This window comes from Haliaeetus albicilla, chromosome 11, assembly GCF_947461875.1.
Source record: "Haliaeetus albicilla chromosome 11, bHalAlb1.1, whole genome shotgun sequence".
In the NCBI taxonomy this organism is placed as follows: domain Eukaryota; kingdom Metazoa; phylum Chordata; class Aves; order Accipitriformes; family Accipitridae; genus Haliaeetus; species Haliaeetus albicilla.
In genome coordinates, this window is record NC_091493.1 from 7,221,783 (window position 1) to 7,243,638 (window position 21,856).

Below are 21,856 nucleotides of genomic sequence, written 5' to 3' on the forward strand. Positions count from 1 at the left end.
GACTCAAACAAAGAGACATACCTCCTGGAAATATTAAGAGATACACCATCCCTGCCAGGGTCAAAATAAGGCCTTTCAAAACAGCAGATATTTGTAACCTGACGAGAGGCACCAGTGGCTTGACCAGATAGCTAAATGCTGAGGTTATACTCTTTTAAAATTAATTAAGCAAATGCAGGAGAGCAGATTTCATACCACGAACAATAAGGCTATAGAAGTTTCTCCTGCTAGACAACTTCACCTACGAAAATGACACAATTCCCATGTTTTTTCTTACATAAAGTCTCTCCAGTATAGCTATCTTAAAATTCAGTGATCACGGAGAAGATCATTCACACCCAGTTCTGCATTAAAGTGTGAAAACGATAGAAATGGCATACTAGGAATCCCTATTGTAGGCAGCAAATCACTGCCACAGCTTAAGTAGGACACACATTTTTTTATTAACGGATTAAAATGAAGTTGTCAACATTCAGTAAGTGTGTGTGCCTGCTATTACAAACATGGCTTTTATACGTTATCGTCAATGGGACCGCAGCTCTTTCTGCTCCCCCATTAATAAAGCTTGTGTGCACAATTCACACTATTCATCCCATTATGTAGCTGGCTGAACTGTGACCCGCAGAGGTCACCAGAGCGTCCCATCTGCGATCCAGCTGACTGACAGCCCCTTTCAAAACTGCTGTCACTCTCCTCTGACATGTTGTGGTAGAAGACAGTCATAAAACAGCAGCATTGTGTGAGTCCTTTATTATTATTGTTTTCTTTCTTTCTTCGTTGTAAAGATAAGACGCATCGAGAAAGTTATTATCTAAATGCTGCTTTATGGTCTGTCATAGGAGCGGCAGATTGGAGAAGGTCCTAACGAATCTAACCCTCTCAGAGATTTATTTCTTCACAGCTGCTTTTAAATATTCCTCTCTGTTCGGTTGGCCTATTAGTTACAGTGTCTGTTAGTCATCCTAACTTCTTCTTTTTAAACTCATAGCTGCCTTTTGTAGCCAAATACCATCGTTAGGTCCTTTACAAAGCACCATCGCTCGTCTCTTGAGCTTATAAAATTACAGGAAAATACCAGACAGATGAGCAAAGCAAGGAGGAGGAAAAAAAAAGAGAAATCATATTTAATAGCTGTACATTCTGCTCTTTGTTTCTGTTAAGCAACATTTTGATTGAAGTTTCAGCTATTGTGAGGAAATGTGCAGTCTAAGGCTAACAGCATTTTGTCTGGTATCTTGTTACATTGACAATGTCATCGTGACAGCAGGAAAACAGCGAAGAGCACAAAAGCAAATGCAGGCCTAATAAATTAAAGTTATATTCTCTCCCTGCATACTTCTTACGGTGTATGAGTTGAACATGCAATTGAGAGGACCACACATTTGTAACTTGATTGCGCTTCTACAGCTCACAGCTACGGCCAGCTTCTAGGCCACACGCAGAAGTGGTTTAAGCGGTGGCTTGGTTGGGGCCATGCCTCCACATCTACGTGTGTTGCTATAGAGGCTCCCTGACCACCACTGCTGTGCCTAGGTGAGGACCGTACCCAAATGTGGAGCTCGGCACAGGGCTCCACAGCTGGGGGATGGCTGGGATGAGAGGGACATGCAACCTTCTGCCTGGCTCCAGCAGACTTGGGATTTTGCTCCACCCAAAGGAGCTGGACATCTCCTTTCTGCTGGCCCTGTAAGGGCCACATCCAGGGGACGGAGCCCTCCCTATGGCAGAGCACAGATGAGCTCTAGAGCTCTGCGCCCACCCTGGGTGTAAGCATCCACCCCTGCAGGCTCCTTTGCTGCTTGGGCTTCTTGTGATCACCTACCCATGCGGTGACTTGCAAGGAAGGCTGAGGTCCTTAATTGCCCACCCTGATTAAACAGGGACAGGACATGTCTCCTACCCCAGTCAGGGAGGAGACATTAATTCTGCTATAAAAGGTACCATTTTACAATAGGAAATTGCCGTAATTGTACATTTTTATTGTCTCGTCTAGGCTCCCTACATTTCCGATAAGCGCAGTTTAAGAACTCTTCCTGCAAACCACACAAAAATAACTGCAGTTTAAGCAGCAGGAAGTTTGAGATAGGGAACAACAAAAGCAAGGAAATTCAAAGTTAAGGCTGACGCTGTGTTGCTGACTTGTTATGTTGTGCTTAGCAGAGGCGGTATGGACAGTGTGTAACATATCTTGCTGATCCAAGACCCTTCAATAAATAACCAGGCACGAAGGAATTACAGGGGAAGGGAGCACAAGCCTTCACTTCGCATCTCCTTGCTTTGGGGAATTTGTGTTGCCACCTTCCAGTGACTGAAGCAGGTTTGTGTGCGCTCTCCTCTCTATGTATTTTTCATCAGAAGTGGAGGGGTCTTCCCCCAACGGGGTTCCCTGCTTTAAAATTACAGTGTGAGAGAAAACGAGAACCCCGCCCCTGTCTGTGGAGTGCTCTTACGTTAGATATTAAAGGTACTGTTGATCAAGGCAATTTAAAACACAAATTCCAGTTTGGACAGGAGATGAAATTGTCCTTGTAAGCACAACTTAAAGAGGTAGTGGGACATGAAAATCAAAATTTTCTGTTCTTAAAACTAGGTACACGAAGTCTCAGAGGCATCCGTGTTTACTGGTAGTGCACTGTTTTCTTTTAAACAATGAGGAGGATGATTGTTGGTAGCTGCTGACTCAATACCAATTTCCAAACTGGTTTAGAAACAGGACTTATGTACCTGCCAGACGGCAATGAAGTCAAAGGAGCAGCCATAGTCTGCCAGGCACGTCATGTGTTTCTACATTCTTTAAATACTTACTTTCACTGCAACGCCTTGAAGGCTGTTGTGATCTGGCAGACAGGAAAAGCAACATCTTGTGTAGGGGTTGTGTGTGAGGAACTTCACCGCCTCGTTCACACAGGGTGCAAGCAGGGCACAGGAGAAAGTGGGCAGGATGTGCAAAAGAAAGTGCTTAAGTAACACTGGAGCAAAACCCCCATTGATTTTATATCATTTAGCAACACGTGAAATTTACCCTTATTTGCAGACAAATATGAATTCTACTGATCTATCTTACCCCAGGCTGTGAACATAAAATCTCTTCCATGAGGGCTGTCCTATATCTGCAGGTAACCTGGCTCTATGTGGAAACTGGGGCCTGCCCATGTGAAGCAGGTGACAGAATAGGAACCTATCTCAGCTGAAAACTGTCTGTGGCAAGTGAGAGGGAAGTTGGTCTCAGTTAGGGCTTGGAAGATGGTTCCCTCAAAATCTGACCTTTTAGTCCAAAGAGAAATTTAGTATAACATGATAAAAATCCTGGGGAGTGATATGTTTCTTGACAGACGTGCATACATCTGTGAGCACAGAAGGGCTGGTCTAGAGGTTACCATTATAAAAATCTGCTGTGTCCAACAGTTACCACAGCATTATCAACAGTATTAGAAGTTCCCACACCCTATACTTAGATTAGGAAATAACTGTGGTAGTTGTGTGGTTTCCTTTTGGCAGCTGCTGATCTTTTAGTGGTGACCACTGTATAATACAATGAGCAGAAATGGTACTTGTTACATCCAGTGCTTGGTCTTCTGCCATCACTGCTACGCAATACGGAGCTAACCAGTTGCCGTTTGTAGCCCAGCAAAATCCCAACACAGACAGCACCACAACAACTGCATTTCCATTGCCGAGCAAACTCAAAGGCCAACTGGTTGAAATTCTCCAGCTGAAATTATGTATTTTGTCACTGGATTTCACGTGATTAAAGCTGTACATTTTCAATCGAAAAGTTGAAAAGCAGGAAAGCAACTAACCTCAGATGCATCTTGGGGTTTCTGTGCATTATCTTTTTCCTTCTTGCTCTTTTGGTTTTCATTTTTGATGCGTTTTGTTCCAGATACTTTTGTTTTTGCTTCACCCTCCTGGGAACTGTTATCCTGTTTTCGAGGTTTCACTGGAGGCAGTGGCTTATCTTCCTCTCCTTTAATAAATCTTTCATATGGCAGGATTAATCTAGGGGATTAAGGAACAAATAATTGATCAGGTTTTGCCATTCTAGCAAAGAACAAAATGTATCTACTATGAGCAGTGTACTTAATAAATCCATTTTTTCCATGCCATAAAAGCAACAGTGTAAACTCTACATCTATAAATCCAAGTATGATAAATCAATTTATTTGGCAAGATTATCATGTGGCATAAATTCAGTGGAGTTAGAGTTGGTGTGGATCCGTTGTCAGTAACACTGCAGTGGTTTGTGTGGCTCCACCAGTTTGTACCAAATGAGGACGTGAGCCACTATGTTTTGGACTGATTTAAAAAAAAATAAAAATCCACCTTGTATTTTTATTTTCCCTCCCTACCCTTAAAAGCATGCAGCAAACCCCAGGAAAACACCTATAAAGTCACAGCCAACTTGATAACAGCTACACGATTTCCAGGCTGGCGGTTCCAGAGAGCAAGGGCGAGTGCCAGGAACTCGGCAGAAGACAAGAGGGCAGGGCTGCAGGAAACCTGCAGCGGAGGGCACAGCACCCGGCATGCTGCAATCAGGACCAGCCCACCGTGACCCTTGCAACGCACCCACACGGTCACCACGCTCCCTGCCTTCACCAGTTGAGTCTTTTTTAAGGAAGGAGGAGAGAGGAAAAGAGTTAAAAGCGAAGGAATTTTTCACTGTGGAACTGTCCTCCACGAAGTGCATGAAATCGCTTTAAAAAAGCAAGAAACACAAACAAAAAATAGCCTCCCCCGAAAGCATCAAACACGCTGAATTTTAATCTATCTGTTTTCCCTTTGCAATTCTTGATCTGAAAGGAAAAATAACTGATATAATTAAAAGGGATGGATTGCATTACAATCTCAGTTTCAACTTCAGTGATTAAAGTTTTTATAATGCATTTGGTATGATTAATGACTCACTGTGGGATTAATACAAGACTCAGACTTTAAAAATATGAACTTTAATACAGCAAACATAATTTGTTCAAAAAAAAAAAAAGATGAGCTGACTCTACGAAGAAAATGTACTTTGCTTATAAACAACATAAATCTGTTCAAATACCAGGAATCCTTAATTATCTTTAATCTGAGACTCCAAGGCAGAAACCTCTTTGGTTCAGATATTCGTTTGTTATCCTAGAATCAGTTTCTAAGCATGCAATTTTGATTTACATACTTAGATGTTCAAACACAGTTTGGGCTTAAGAGAGCAGAAATTAGATTGCTCGTGATCATAATATTTTACATTTTAATAAAATACAACATAAATTATGTTAAAATATAAACCTAATTTATGCTATATTAGAAACAAAATTCATTAACTGAGCATGCTCTGACATGGTATGTGCAAAGAGGCGTGAATAATACTTTCTAGCCCTGAATTTGGCAGGGCTCCAGTAATGAAGCTAAGCAGAGCCCACAGGGAATATTCATCTTCAGATCCCATTACAAACTGAGTTTAAACATGTTACAGCTGCTAAAACTGGAAACTGCTCCCTCTATGCAAACTTAGCAAAATAATACGTAGTTGCCAAATACCTGCTTCCCACTGTAATATTACAGTTAATGTTTATATAATAAAAAGCATAACTAAGCAGAATAAGAGAAAAATAATCTTGTTCATACTTGAGGCTGCTACATTTCATTTGCAAAGCGCAAATACTGGTGAAAACACCGAATTCCTCCCCGCGCTGCACAAAGCGCTTTGGACTTCACTGGAGGCAAGGTTGGGTTTCACACAGGGCAACATCGCGGCCGCTCTGCCATGTGTTAAATATTTAAAATCGCTTTTAATAAAAGCACATTTTATTACAATAATTGTTAGCACTGCGAGGGGAGTGTTTGACTTTGTTTTGTTTCCATGGGAATGTGTCGCCCATTAAAAATCTACATATTCCATCCATAAAGATTTCAGATGCTATCCCGCGCCCCACAGGAGACAGAGACATTCCCGGCCCACGAGCGGGCCTTTCCATGAAAGATGCCGCGTGATTAACCCCGTGGCTACGGCCGGGACGGGAGCAAGGCCCAGGCCGACACGATTAATCACCGCTCGCGTGCTCTCCGCCGAGCCTTGTAGGGTAACGCGGGACACAAACTCCTCCTCCTCCTCCTGCACCTCACCAGAACTCATTAGCTTTGGCGCTAATTAGTAACCATGGCTTAAATTTCCTTTTCTGATCTTAAGGGTTCATGTGGGAGTACAAGGTTTTCATTTTAGTTATTTTTCACTGAGCTCAGCAGTTGGCAGGCCGACAGCAGTAAAAATACATTTCACATAGCCGGTCAAAGGCCCGGAGCCAGCGGCAGGAAATCTGGAATTAAATGTTTCATGTATCGGGGAGGCGGCATGACTAAGGTAAAACTGAATCAAAACACAAGGATGGCTTGTTCTAGGATTTTCCCCTCCTCACTCGAAACGAGAGCCGGCGGGCTGCCGTTCCCTGCCGCCGCCGCGGTGGATTTCGCGGGCCGCGGGGGGCAGCTGGAGAGGAGCCGGGCAGGAACGCGGGCTGCGAGACCCAGGGGAGCAGCACCGAGTGGAGCAACACCAACAATTGCCGCTCCACGTAGAGATTTCCGTCAGTTGCAATCTTCGCTGAATGTTTTTTCAGTTATCCTGTCACGGTACAACACAATTACCCACAGGATATGATCTTATCATTTGATTATTAGAAGTTTTTACAGCGCAGGAGTAATAAAGCTAATACAGCTCTCGGAACATGTAAGCAGCCGGCTCACATGCCATGAAAGCAGGCGGCTTAGCCAATTTAAGGTCAATATTGCCCAACACAGGAAGAATGCGATCTGCTGTTAGCCAAATAGTTTAGCAGAATGTGACATGTCTGAAACCAGCATGAGATTTTTTTTTTTTTTTTTTGGTCAAATATTTGCAGCGCAGGTAAGATTTAATCAATCTTTGTGCAAGGAGAGGTAAAGACATTGTCCAAAAAACCAGAGCCAGATACCTCGAATGTATCGCACTTTGGAAACAACCACGTTTTCAGTCGCTTTGAACTGTGGCTGTATTTCACGGTGGGGGGGAAGTATCAAAGTATTCATAAAAAAGGAAAAGAGGGGGAATATTTTGTGGTCTAAAGAATATTTACTTGTAAAACCTGTGAGGAGACCAAATAAAAGGGTCTTTATCATGATCAAGATTCCAATATTAAGATTAATAAAATGTATTATTTATAAGTCAATTAACATAAATAGAATATGTAAGCACTAGTGTATTAAAAAATCTTTCCACAGGCAGCAGATTTTTAGCAGCATGAGGTTTTTTTTTTTCCCTGGAATAATACAAGAATAACATTTTCCAGCCAAGAGCAGAAACAGTAGGGGAGTCTTTGCTATCACAGGGCTTCTTATTAAATTCAGTCACTGTGAAAAGCCAGTCTTTTTTTTTGTGTTTTTTTTTTTTTTTTAAATAAAGACAACTTAAAATCAATACAAGTTAGATTAACAAATCAGTACTATACTAATCCTGATTTATTACAATCGGCAATATTAAGTTTAATCACGTATAAACTGCTACTCCGAAAAAGATTTTGCTTTACTAAGTCCTGAATTAAATAATGGTGCAGAGTGTACTGACTTTTTAGATCTGCATCATCTGATATTATGAAAAATTCAATGTACTTCTCTGCAGCAGATGTCAGAGGTCAGCAAATCTATTACAGTAATGTAAGTAATCTGGCTTTCTGCCAACCTTTTTTTAAAAAACACTGAAGCAGATAATTTTATATTTACAAATTCTAAAATCCTCCAGGGACTGAATCTCTTTCCCAACAAAAAGCAGAAACTTCACATTAGAGAAACGTATTTCACAGTATATCAAACATGTCTTCATCATTAGCATTTCATAAAAAGAAAAAAAAGCCCTTAATCTTTATTAGTCAACATTTTCTTCCCAGCTACAGAACTAACAATACAAGATCTCATCTGAGCCAGTAACCACTACATTTTCATGTATTGATTATGGAGACTGAATGACTTTTTTGGCCTGACTCTGCTTCACGGGACACATGAGAGAACATCTATTTATAGACATGATAAAAAAAGTAGTTACAATAATGCAAAGGATCTGACCAGCCCAGAAAAAGGAAGGAAATTAAATGTTAAGGCTGCCAGTTTCCTCTCTAATTCTCCCCACTGTGTATGCATATAATGGGGCTCTCGGGCTGGGGAGGAACCATATGCCCAGGACACACAGGGTGACCGAGGGAAGGAGACAGTTCAGCACAACCCCTACAATATTTTTTATATCGCTTGTTTCAGTGTTTATTTTTGTTTTCTTTCTGGCAGAATAAAATATTCCAGCACGTCTCCCACTGACACGATCTTGCTTTCTCAAAGGCTCCAAGCCCAACACGAAACAGCGTGCAGTGGAGCCTCTCAGCCACAAGAATAACCTTGGAAGGACTTAAAATACTGAAGCCCGTTCCTTGGGAGATGCTGCCCCACTCCCATGCTTGGCCAGAAGGTTAAGCAGGTTGATTGCAACAGGAATGAAGAAAGATTTAAAGCTGCTCCACCAAACGAAGATAGCAACTGGTTAACCCGGGGAACTCACTGACATTGGATATCTCGGGGCCAAGGGATTAGTGAGATTACTCAACGATTAGATGCTAATGTAAATCATGAGAACATTAAGCTCTTAGAGTTTCAAAAACAGTGAAAAGGGACAGACAATAAATCTCTTTATTGGTAGGAGTTTGGAAAACACTTCCCTCCTGGGCACATTATGCCATGGTGGCTGTTGCTCCTTCCTCTGAAGGCACTGCTGGAGCTGGGGAATAAACGGCCAGTCCACCTGCTTCAATAGGGCAACCATCTGGTTCAGTAGGTCCTCACAGCAGCTGGGCAGAGCCACTTGCATGCCCTGAAGCCCGATGGTCTGAGTGCAGGGCTGGGATGAGCGGCTGCTGAGCCGGGACGGCTCGGGGCAGCTCCAGCAACAGGCCCCGTAACGCTAAGGAGCCCCTATTGATAACCTCAGTGAGAGAAACCTGACTCTTGTTCCCTAGAAACTCAGTGGCAAAACATTCAGTTGTTTTAAGGGACCAGCAGGAATGCCTGAGCTCTGATCCCAAGAGAAGTCTGGTCTTTTTTACCCTGATGCTCTTCAAAAGGGATAAATCTTGGAGCATTACTTGCAGTGTAAGCACGGGAAACAAGCCCCCTTCAACAGCAATCAGCTGGTGGGGATGGCTAGGAGCAGGAGGCAGGTCTCCTGGGCACCAGTGACAAATTCCCACCAGAGAAGAGAGGAGAGGAATAACCCAAACTCTAAGGTCTCAGCCTGTTTTCCAAAATGGGAATATAAAATACATGGAGGAAATCAAGCAGTGTGTTCCTCAAGCCTGATTTCCCCGGACCGCATTGTACAATCCAGGGGTTATGAAACCAAGCCTCGCATCCTTTTATGCAGAACACAATAGCAATAGGTTTATTTGCATTTGTCTGAAGTACAAAACTGGCATGTATTTTATCAGCAAAGACAAAATATGTTTGAGTACAATTTTCTTCCTAAAGAACTTTCCTTCCTTAAAGAAATGGCTCTTTCATCCTTTCGTCAACAACTTTCCTCACAGCCCACTGGGAGTGCTGGTGGGTAATGAGAATGGCTCACTGCTGAAAGGTGGGAACTGCGCTGCTGTAAGAGAATTCAAAGACACTTTGTTTTAAGTAAACTGGAAATTAGTGACATTACAAACACAGCTGTTGATTTAGCTGCACAGCCAGGCGAGGGAAGCTCAGGCACTCTCGATCCTATGGCTCAGCAGGGGGAGATGAACAACCCCACTCTTTTGCCTTTGGTACAGATTGGAAAAGATTCAAAGGAAGGGTGACGGGGACAGAGCAGCTTCCCCAGGTCACTCTACCAAAACTGCTACAAGCCTCTGTTTTGTCCACAGTCACCATTTCTGCATCTAAAGGCAGACGTGCATTTTATTCCATAGGTCCATACAGACCCTGCAGTGCTTGGTCCCTAGGCTCAGGACAAGCTTACAGATGCCATTTTGCACTGCCTGTGGGGTGCAGGTCTCCTGGAGGGACTCCAAAATCCTGCCGACCCTCCCCAGGAGATTTCAGCCCCATCTCCCTTGCACAAAGTTGAACAGGCTAGGGGCAAGCCCTGCCATGTTAGTAAAGTCCTGCACTAAAGTACAAAGTGGAGATTCCCAGCAGACCTGGAGAATCTGAAGGGAAAGATCTTACTCGCCATCCCTGGTGACAACCCACCTGGGAGCACTGGGTAGCACACGGCATCCCCCAATTCTGCTGGGAAAACTCCTGGGTGGAAAGAAGGATGTGGCTGGGAAAACAATTCCCTGCAAGGAGAGAGATCATCTGTTTCCACGCACTGGAAGGCAGTGATCAACTGTCCAGCACTCTTGCACCCAGGGACTCCTGCTGACTCTAGTGCTGGCCAGTAAGTCTCCAAGGCTGAAACCCCAGAAATTCTGAAAAAGCTGTGTGTTCTCAGATGTTTTGAATGGACAGCTAAGGATCTGTTTTAATGGTAAACAATTACATTCCTCTGTCATCTGATACTTTTTAAATTTTGGGGAGGGGGGGGAAGCTTTCTGAATTTTCAATAGTTCCTTTGTTAAAGCATCTGTTACTCACATAATTGAAAAGATGTTTGTTCAGTGGTATGCTTGAGAGTACAGTTATTTAATCTTAATGATAAAGCCCCGAGGGCAGAAAATCATAAGTAGAAACCTCTTGTTATTTATCAAAAAGAAAAAAAACCAAACCAAAAACCCAGGAAAAGAAAGAGAGAAGTGAGACACCTCATCTATCTTCAGGCTTAAATTCGTGTTTGATGGAAAACTATTGAGACAATTTGCAACTTGCGAAGTTTTCCGGGAGTCTGGTACTAGCTGAAGTGGGAGGGGGGCAGGAAAGTGGGGTGAAGACAAAAATAAAACAACGAAGTTAGTACAACAAGAAAAAACTGCTGCCTGGCAAGATTTTTGGGTCAAACAAAGAGCTAGCTGTAGTTTACAGCATGACATAACATTTGATTAATTTTTGCCTGGGGATGTTTTCACACTTAACAGTGTAAATCAAAACCTTCCAATAATTACAATGTGTATTAAAAGATAACCGTAAGCATTTTCATGTAGATGCTATACCAGCCTCCTATTTTTTGTTCCCTCTAAAAGATTGGCTGCTATTTCCTACAAAACTCCACTGAAATGCTTACACACTACCAAAGTTATCCAAATGCTTTAACAAAACCAAACAGCATTTGCATGGAATGCGGGGCTCTCTTGCATATTGAATTACTGCACAATATCCTTAGGGTAGAGAGACTTTACGGCTGTTAAAGGGAAACCATGTAAGGGACTTACTTTGACCCGCCTTGTGTTTCTGATAATATATAATATTTATGTCAGCGATTTAGGCAGAAAAATGGCAGAATGGGCTCTGAACTGTACAAGACACTCTATTTCCTGGGGTTCAGTCCCCTGGTAAGGGACAGACGTGCAGGGTGCTCTGTAAGTGCCCAGGGGCCACACTCAGAGCCACAACAAAACCGTCTGCAGGTCTGTGTCCAAAGTGCGGGCACAGTCACCCTGCCAGATTGTGAAGAACCACGACCCACTCTGGGGACCCATCTCACCTATCTGCTCCTCATCAAGTCCCGGGTGGTTGTGGCTCTGCAGAACACTCTCCCACTCAGCCGCCCGAATTTGATGAGAGCATGAAGCCCAATAAACCCCTCTCCAGCTGGGTTTGACCTGGACAGTCTGGTTTTCAAGGTGCTAGTGACGCGCAAGGGCCAGGATATGAGACACACTGCTGAAGACCAGGACGTGGCCTGTGGGATGCTCTGGGTCCATCCCTGCTGGAGACCCCAAGGGAACCAGGCTCCCTGCAGCACCCAAAGAGGCCAGGAGGGCTACTGCAGTATGGGACCGTCCAGCTGCCTGCCACGACACCTTTGAACACCAACATGTCTGTCCACCAACGCAGCTGAGGAGTGTTACTGCGTGCTGTTGCACACCACAATTCCCTGGCCCGTGCGTGTTTGTGCATAGCTCGTGCACAAAGCTTGCTTCGGAGGAAGCCAAGATGAATCACAGCCAGACTTGGAGGCAGAAAAATGCCCCAACAGGCAATTGCTCATATTTTTGTTTTGTTAAATGCATTTTATTGTGAACTTTACATACCTTGCAAAATAGCAGGTTGGGTTTTTTGGTTTGGGGTTTTTTTTTTGGGGGTAGTGGTGGTGTAATATTTATGAAAAATCCCTAACAAAAACGTCATCAGCACTGCAGAAACACAGCCTATCGTTCACGCTGGAAAATTAAAGCTGCCGATGATGTGTTCTGTGTAAAAGCGAAAGAAACCTCAAACCCAGCATGTGAAAACCACATCTGCATTATTAGGGGAACGCAGCATGGAGAAGAGTGTTTCGCAGAAAAGTAGCCGTTTCTGAGGGTTTCTTGATAAGAGAGAGAGATCTAGGGTACTGACAAGGGCTGCAAGAGTTTCACAGGAAAGGTTCAGGCTGAATCAGCGAATACCAACCACACATGCCTCTAGCTTTCTGTGATCATGCAAGGTAAGTGCATTAAAGGAGCGCAAATGAAGAAAGTAATGACCAAAACAACAACAACTCATAAGCTCTGTACAGTCCGAGTCATGCACAGAGCAACAGCCCCACGATGGGAAAACACTAATGCTTTTTATATTGGTAATCATCTGTAACATGAGCAATTAAGTACAGTACTAATGGACTATAGCCAAGAGCCTGGTACTAATATTAAAAACTGACAGAGATGAATAGGTTTGGAAGGAAAACTAGGCTGACAAAGACATTTTTATGAACTGCTTGGGCCTATTTGGAATAACCCAATCAGAGGCAGGTTCAGACCAGCCATGCCTACAGTGACAATAACGCATTCATTGGCATTATACGATGCCTGCTATGCTTTAAATAAAAACACCCATTGCTTCTACTCAGCAACCTGCACTTTCATTATTATACTCATTAATAAAACAAAAGTTGTCTAACTAATATACAAATAACACTTACTGAAACACTGGCAGCCTCGCCTTGTTTTAAAATGAAACCAGTTACTGGAAACACAGACAGTACTACATGAAAAATGAATCAGTTGGTAATGCACACAAAATCTTTCTTTCCCTTTTACCAGGGAAACAAAGCAAACACCGCACCGACCGAAGCACTCTGCCTACTTACAGCACTGCAGCAGCAACCATGACATACCCTCATGCAAACAGGGTGGTGTGGAGAGGGGAGCAAAGCATTCCCCACAGCCTTTAAATCTGGCTTTGTTTCAGCTTTTGCCATCCTTGGTACCATGGGTCTGCAGCAACATGCTGGCTTTTTAAAGGTTATAAGCACCTTTTGAGAAAAGCAACATTTCTTCATGGGATTTGCTAGACAGAGGCACAATTCTGCCTCCTCCATGTCTTTTTTTTTTTTCCCTGCCTTTGAAGTTGTGCGTGAAACTCCACCTTGCAGAGGGGAACTTGGCAAGGGCAGGAAGGTGGGATGCAGTACCTGAATGGGACGTATGTGCCATTCCACTCCTCAGCATCCTAATGATGTCACTGAAAGGTCACTGCCACCTAAGCAGCCTCGATATGTTAAAGCCAGTGTAAACAGCTAGTAGCTTCTCTGTCATCTTGGAAGAAAGCTAGTTAACACAACATGGATGCCCCTGAGATCTAGTTGTAGAGATGAATGGCAAGGCTAAGACAAACAGCAGCAGGATCAGTGAAGTCAGGGAACTGCCTGTTCTGCCTCCGGTAAGCAAGGAAAGGCCAGTGGGATTCAGAAAGGAAAAATCATGAGGTTTATTCAGCATTTACTTCCCGGCTAAATTCAATTTCCAGTTTAGCTTTACAGCTCACCTTCAAGTTAGAAAATGTATGTGTGTCCTGAATCACGAACATGTATTCCTGCACTGCAGTTCTAGTTTTAGATTAAATGTCATCTGAGCACTTTGGCTATAAATGAGCATTACATTTACAGGTGCTGTAGTTAGAATTACCAGCTGAAACAAACCATGACAATTTCATTTACTTTTTTCCAAGTCTGAGGCTTAATACAGCTTTCCTGTGGTAGAAAAAAAAGTGTCTAACACTAGAAATCTAGAGATTGAACCAGTCACTGAGGCTTTTTGTGTACGTGTTTTGTTTTTTCAGACCAGATTGGGTAAAGCGTATTTTAGGCAACCTCAGGGCTAACCTAAAAATCCTACAAGACTTCTCCTCCAAATGCCGTCTTTTGGCAGCCTGCTAGAGACCTGGAAAATACACGCTGCCTCATAGCAGACCTAACCCAGAACTACACAACAGACTGGCATCCAAGAACTCAGATTTGAGCTCTTCGGTGCGCTAAGACCAATCTAACCATAAACCAAAAGAGTCTTTCCTCAGACTGGCTCAAGGCACTCAAGGCAAGCAGAACTGCTTTTGGGTAGCCTGGAAAGGCTTTTCAATCTTGAAGGCATCATGAGTCTGCTCAGGTTTTCTAGTGAGCACAATGGACTTTGTGGCACTTTGTAGCATACCCCTGAGTAACTGCTGAGTGAAGTCACACGGACGAGTCTCTATGCATTGAACAGGAGTGCAATTCAAGGGTTTTGCATGTAAAAAAAAAACCCCACTAGCATGAAAGCAGAAGAGAGAGACAGGGGTTCACGGAGTATTTGTGAATGGCTCATTTATTTTTCCACAACTACAAGAGATGCGCTCTCTTGGTGACTCTAGGATTTCAACACAGCCCAGCAATGCTTGCTCCCTGCGTGACCTAAACCCACAGAGACCTAACTCTTACGTGTGCCTGGGTCTCCTCTGTCAAATAAACAACATCCTACAAAGCCCATCTGGCAAGGGAAGATCCAGACTGCCAGTGTGAAACCCATCAGCTGGCTTGGGTGCAAGAGGAAGCCCCGAGACTCTCGGGGCTGCAATGATGGAGGGAAGAGCTGAATACCCACAATCTGATGAGTCTGTTAAAACAATCTATAACATTTGTCCGCAATGCAAAGGCAGGGTGTCACAGTTTAATCCCAGGAGCAACTAAGCACCACGCTCACCCTCCTCCCCACCAGTGTGATGGGGGAGAAAATCAGGAAAAGAAGTAAAACTCGTGGGTTGAGATAAGAACGGTTTAAAAGAAGAGAAAAGAAGCAGCTAATAATGATAAGGATAACACTAATAAAATGACAACAGTAATAATAAAAGGATTGGAATGTACAAATGATGCGCAGTGCAATTGCTCACCACCCGCTGATCGACACCCAGTTAGTCCCCGAGCGGTGATTCCCCCCGCCCCCACTCCCCCCAGTTTATATACTGGGCATGACATCACATGGTATGGAATACCCCTTTAGCCAGTTTGGGTCAGCTGCCCTGGCTGTGTCCTGTGCCAACTTCTTGTGTCCCTCCAGCTTTCTCGCTGGCTGGGCATGAGAAGCTGAAAAATCCTTGACTTGAGACTAAACATTACTTAGCAACAACTGAAAACATCAGTGTTATCAACATTCTTCGCATACTGAACTCAAAACACAGCACTGTACCAGCTACTAGGAAGACAATCAACTCTACCCCAGCTGAAAGCAGGACAGAGGGAAAAGCCCCATCTGACATGCACAGCAACTCACTCAATTTGCTCTGCTGCTTGGCTCTATCTCCAGAAAGCTTCTAACTGTAACATTTATAGTGGCATTACATGCAACTTCTTTGTGCACCCAAGTCCTTACGTTGGAGATATCTCCTGTAAATGAGGGTGATTGACCTCCCCCTCCATGAGGAGGGCAGCCTCTCCCTTGGAGTAGCCAACACGTTAAGGCACTAAAAGAAGGTGAAAAACTGCCCACTGAGCACAGGTCTGCTGCGCTGCCTTGTGCACAGGCAAGCACGATCTCTTCCTGACCCCAGCAAAGGAACTTGTTTATGCCCAGGAACAAGAGACTGGACTTTCCTTATTTGAGCCTGAAACTGCAGAGCTTTTATTAACATTTGATTGTCTAAGGAAACAAAAAAGAAAAAAAAAAAAAAAAGAAAAAAAAAAAGAGAGTTGTTGCTAAAACCCATACCAAACCAAAACAACATTCCAGCTCCAGTATTTTATTCAATGCGTGCTGGCTTCACAAGCCCTGGAAGTTATTATCTACATGGGAAGAATAAGAAATCAACAGTTCTGACCAGCAACAATGGCTGCAGAGAAAGAGTGTTTGGCAGCAGCTTGCAGGCAGGGAGGAGGGAAGGAATGCAATGAAGAAGAGGAATGCAACGCTCTGCATGACCTACAACGTTAACAGCACCCTGCATTGTGGGCCACCCCATTATTTTGATCACAACCACAATTTGCTTAATTGGTATTCCTAAAAAACAACAGAAGACAAGTGTTTGCATCAATTAGCTGTCATTTCTTATTTTTCCTTGAGTATGTTTTGCTCAGTTTTTCAGCTTCTTTAACTGGAAAGCTGTTGTAAAAATTAAGATATGTACCCAAAGAGAAATAAGATGCTTGTTTTATTTATTTAGTCACTGGAGACATACACTCTGGTTTAAATTACAATGGATTATCTGACTAAACCGCTGGGGGAATATTTACTATATCTTTAAGAAGCCTCTCTCTCTCTCTCTTTCTCTAATTCTTTATAAAACACTTTGAAGGCTCTCCAAATTAATTTTTTCATTATTAAACAAGCATTTCAGATTTGTTATCTTACCTTTCATAATGTCTGCGAGTACATGTAGCAGCACTTGTGCTTCCAGGGTTACCACCTAATTCATCATAAATATGTTTCCATTGTCGACGGGCTGTTATCTGTAAAAATGGCAATGGAAAATTTAATCTTGCATCTTTACAGATTCGACAGCATTTGAGTTCACAACAACAAATGCATGTGTGACACTTTCAGAACAGCATATACTACAAGCAGTATCAAAACCCCTACAGAATATATAGAGTGCACAGAGCTTTGGGTGTCTTTTTTTTTTTCCCCGGTAAGTTAACACTATGTCTATTTTCTTTCTCTCTAAAATGGAGCGATCTAACTGATTCATTATCAAGTCACAAGCAACACGGCCTCACAGAAGAGAATCTCAATCAATATAGGGTCATTAACCATCAGAAGTTATGCAGACAAATCCCACAGTAAATTATGAAAATGAAGCTCAAACCATACTCAGCACAAATAATGATTACATAGTTATTTTAACTGAATTAGAGAAAATAAATCTGCTGCAAAACCCAAATCCACCACAGAATTCTGTAAATCCACAAAAGCATAGTCCGTAACTCTATATGTTACAAGCTGTTTATTTTTATCCATTTATGTCAGTAAAATATATAGATCAAATAGTAATGAAATCTTAACATACTCCAATGTTAATATTTGAGCTATGTGCTTTATTGGACCACGCTGATGAAAATAAACATCTTGTAACATATTGAGTTGCATACCATGGTTCTGGTTTTTTGTACAGAAATTAGGATTATACAGAATAACAGATGGAAGACCTGGCAAAAGAATTGTTTCTGAATACCACTTCATTATTTTATATATTCTGCTATATTTAAAACAGGAAGAAAAACAGGAATAGGACAAGCACAACAGATCACCCTCTTTTGCCTGCAGCTCATAAAGAAGGCCAGTGGAAAATTGTGGGGCAATTTGGGGAGAATTTTGTCATTTTCTGTGGAATGCTGTGGATTTTAATATATTCAGCCCCAGAGGCTTCTTCGGAGTTACCCACAGAGCAGTCAATGGTGTTTACTGAGGAGCTAAAGGCAGCAATCAGAAGAAAACAAATATTACAACTTGCAATCTGAGGCCTGTAATTTTAATCTAAACAAGAGGAGATAGCTACCGTCATTAAATATTACAGGGTAAGAGGTGTTTCTTTTTTGCTCAATATAAAAGGAAATTTATTCTCCAAAGAAAGAAATTATTCTCCAAAGCCAAAAGCATGGCTGCAGACTTATTATCTGATAATGTTACAATTTCTTCAAGTTTATTGTTTGTACAGTTCTCCTTAGAAAACACCACTATCTCCAACTCACTATTAGCACCTGTACATAGTTTGCACCTATAGATACTTGAAAAAAAAAAAAAAAGGAGTATTTTATTGTAAACCTTATTTAAAGCAAAATGGACTGACTGCATTCAGTAATTTTATCTTCTGTCTTCTGTAACCAACCCAAGGACCACAGGCACAAGAGAGAAACTGCAATTCAAGGATAAATTCTGCACAAATGGATTATTTAAATACAAATCAAACACTCATCTGAGGATAAGGTTCTTTTTAAGTCTATTTTGTTTAAGTTCTTATGCTGTCTCTTCCCCAGGCTACCCACACTTCTAACCATTATTATTACTAAAGGGCTTGAAGAACTGGAGTCCTAATGAGCCATAAAGAACATCACCTCCTGAGAATATGAACAGATGCTCCTTCTGCAACCTGAAAGGTCAAAAAAGAATTGGACCACGTACCCTGCTGTGGAGGAATGCCTGGATGGGAAGCTACCGCTGGTCCTGCCTCCCACACCTATTCCACTGGTCCTTGGGACAGGCAAAGGACAGAGGCATGGCCAGACAGCCCTTGCCTTCTGGTAGCTCCCCAAAATCACAGATCCCCTGAGGACTGCTGTAAGTGGCTTTATAGTAAATCAAATCTCTGGCAGCCTCACTGACTAGGGGAATGAAGATGCACAAAGCCAATCTGGGGTCTGTGCTCTGGCCCTCTGGCAAGCATAACCTGGCTGGCTTGCCAGGCTGTGGGCCAGGACCTGATGCTTTGGCTAAGTACAGTGATGCTGTGCAGAAGCTATAAACAAAAGCAAAGGATTAGTCAGCAAGAGGACTACTGCAATTCCCCTTTTTAGACATCCTGATGTGACTAAGAAGCATGGTCTCCATTTTCAAAAGGAAAATGTTAACCTTGGAGCCCAAGTCTCATTAACTATGAGCTGACTCAAGAGTCGATACTCAAGCTGGAACATCAGTAAACACAACCAACTTTAAGGGGAAAAGTGAATCCCTTTGAAATCCCTGGATCATTTTTGGTGTCTCTTTCCTCTATGCTGCTTAGACTAACAGCATTTACACATACATTTGCCCAGCTTTATCCAATTCTGCCTCTGCAATGGACCAGAACTCCTTAGCAATTAGCAGAGCTGTGCCCTCCCACATACAGAGCTAAGTTTAAATTTTACATTCCCTGAAACGATTGTTATTCTAGCAAAGCCTGGGGTTGAGTTTTCCCCTGCTCTGGAAAGTTTAGGTTTTATGCTTAATAAACTTCAAAGGACTAAAGTAACTGATAAATTACATTCTTAAACAATCTGAACAAAATGCTGCACTGTGGAGACTTCACGGTTGTCACGCAGGGCAGCACTAGCAGGATGCTCACGCTGGCCACATCCAAATCGAGATCTGCTTTCTTTTCTCATACAAGTCCCTCCCAGCCACCTCAGTGACTAGGAACTTCCTGAGGAGCCAGGAAAGGGCAGTGCTTGGCCATGCTTTGCTTATGGTTGCTGTTCCTACCAAAAATGCCTGCCTTGGCTGCTTTTACACAGCGGTTTTAACTTTGAAAGGGCTCATATGTGCTCCCGGTTAGCAACATGTTCATGACCGGGGCATGTGAGGAACAGAAAGGCAGATAACAAAAGGTATGAAAGTGGTAAAATATTTTAGCTGCCTGGGCAGGGAATTTCCCATAAACACTCAGGAGCAAGTGTTGGGTTTTTTTAAGGGCATGGAGCTATAGTGACATAAGACAACTAAGACCCTGCAAAAGCTTTAACAAATGTCCTGAGCAAAGAACCTTTGCTGCTTTAGTTCTCCAATTTTTTTTTCCCTACTCCTACCAGTATATACATCCCTCCCAGTGCCTGCCACATTTCTAAAAGTCAGGATGCTCCAGGCTCACCCATTAATCAAGGCAATTGCACAGGCCAGTGCAATTTCTGACAGCTTCCCATTCCAACGCTGGCTTTAAAGTAGTCTTCTCGTTTGCAGACCCCTCCTACAATTGGCTCAAACCTACAGCTTCACAATCATAGAGCTAGGCCCATTGGAAGCCAGGAGCTTTGAAAACCTCTGTGACATCTTTTCCAATCAGTAGACTTTGGAGTTAATCAAGAGATTGGTCTGCCCAGGGACCTAAGAGCATATCTGAACTTGTTCCTATAAGCACAGTATTAGGCAGTGACTGTTATTCAAGAACAACCAAATAAAAGTAATGATCTAATCTACTAAAGTAGAGGACTGCTTATATAAATGCTTTTAATGATGTCTTCTGCTCTGAAAAATCTTAAGGTTTTCTCTACTGCAATCCCATGAAAAGGGTTCTTGCTTATTTCCTGCTGCAAATCCAATGGGGGATTTTCTGGTCATGGTATGTGATATTCACAATGCTCTTCAAAACTGAGCTCTGGGTATTAGCTCTGTATGAAACAAACCCAGGTAGCTTTGCATTCCACTGATACATCAGTTTCTTTGGGCCTGCCCAGGCACAGGACTGCTGTACATGTCAATCATTAATTTTTAAAAACTAAAGCACTTTATTGTTGCTTCCAGGAGGCATCAGCTAAATGGGATCCCACCGACCTTCGGCAAAATTTAAGCTGCTACACACCAAAGGTTAAGCTCCACCTAATTTTCTTTTTATCCTTTATCTTTCTAAGACATCTCCAGGCAGAGTCCATTCAGCACCACAGCCTTCTGCAAACACGCCAAGGCACTCCTTTTGTGTTGGCTTAAAAGGAAAAATGCCACTTCATGACTTGCCAAGGACAATTCTTTAGGTAAGTCCAGGAAGTTTCCCATCTATGAACATCTGCAGTATATAAAAGTACCCTTTTATTCATTTGACTTAGGGTGACTGAGAAAATTCCAGGCAAAGGCTGTTAAATACCACTGCCGCTGAGCCCCCTAGAATGTGACATTGTTTTGTATTTCATCCAGGGATTTGGGGACATTTAAAATCATTCATACTGTGAAGGTCTGCTATCGAGAGTGCTTTCCAATGCACTCTCCTATTATTAGTAACAAAGATGATCATTTCATGTATCTTTGTTTAAGAGAAACATAATCCCACCCATTCCAAAGAGACAGCTTCATCTGTTAAGGACTTAAGCCAATTTGTACAGGTTGCTATTTTTATTAAGCCTGTGTTATGTCCAATAAGAAGTACATGGGAGTGTGGCATTACACAGTTATAGATGACAACTAACTAAGAACTAGTAATCAGATAATGAACAGATGAAAAATGACCCTCGCAAGTACTCTAACTGGAGAGCCCTTATATATGACACACAATCATCACTTAACACTACAAGATAGCCTGTATGTATAGCCTGTATGTACAGGTAATACTCTCTGTCAAGCCTTACTGGATCCATTCCAGTCCCTGACACATGACAATAAAGGAAAGTCAGACAGATGGCTAAGAAAGTTGTTCCTTGCATCTCATATCCATCCCTGGCTGTTTTCATTCACTTTTAGATCCTTAACCAACAGGACTGGACTCAAGAGGTCTTGCACTGTTTCTGTGAATCTGGGCAGAAGCTGGAAAACACCGCACATAATCTCTGCTCGTTTCTCAAAGACGTTTTTAAAACCCCATTAAAGCATCTATACATGGACAAGGTGGACAGGGCAGGGCATGAAATTTAAAATGGGCTGACTATCATTGTTCTGCCAAACACAAGGATGAAAAGTTTGCAACTGCTTTAACTGGGAAGGTTTCTACACTTCCTAGTAAAATACTAGCCATCTGACCACTCTAAGTTCCCATGTGTGATTTTAACCAATCTTTTACTTGTTTCTTGTGCATAAATGGCTGTCACATGCTG

The 21,856-nt window shown here is 42.5% G+C and overlaps 1 protein-coding gene across 4 annotated transcripts in view; it reads right to left on the minus strand.

Annotated features, from left to right (window-relative positions):
- The window catches only part of ARID5B (AT-rich interaction domain 5B), a 125,305-nt gene that overhangs the window by 6,056 nt on the left and 97,393 nt on the right, over window positions 1–21,856 (minus strand). For all 4 annotated transcript variants that reach the window (XM_069795985.1, XM_069795984.1, XM_069795986.1 and 1 more), the window contains 2 exons: window positions 16,722–16,819; window positions 3,801–3,999 (listed from right to left, as the gene is read on the minus strand). In XM_069795985.1, the coding sequence (XP_069652086.1) occupies window positions 3,801–3,999; window positions 16,722–16,819 (297 nt within the window). The remainder of the gene's footprint in view (window positions 1–3,800; window positions 4,000–16,721; window positions 16,820–21,856) is intronic.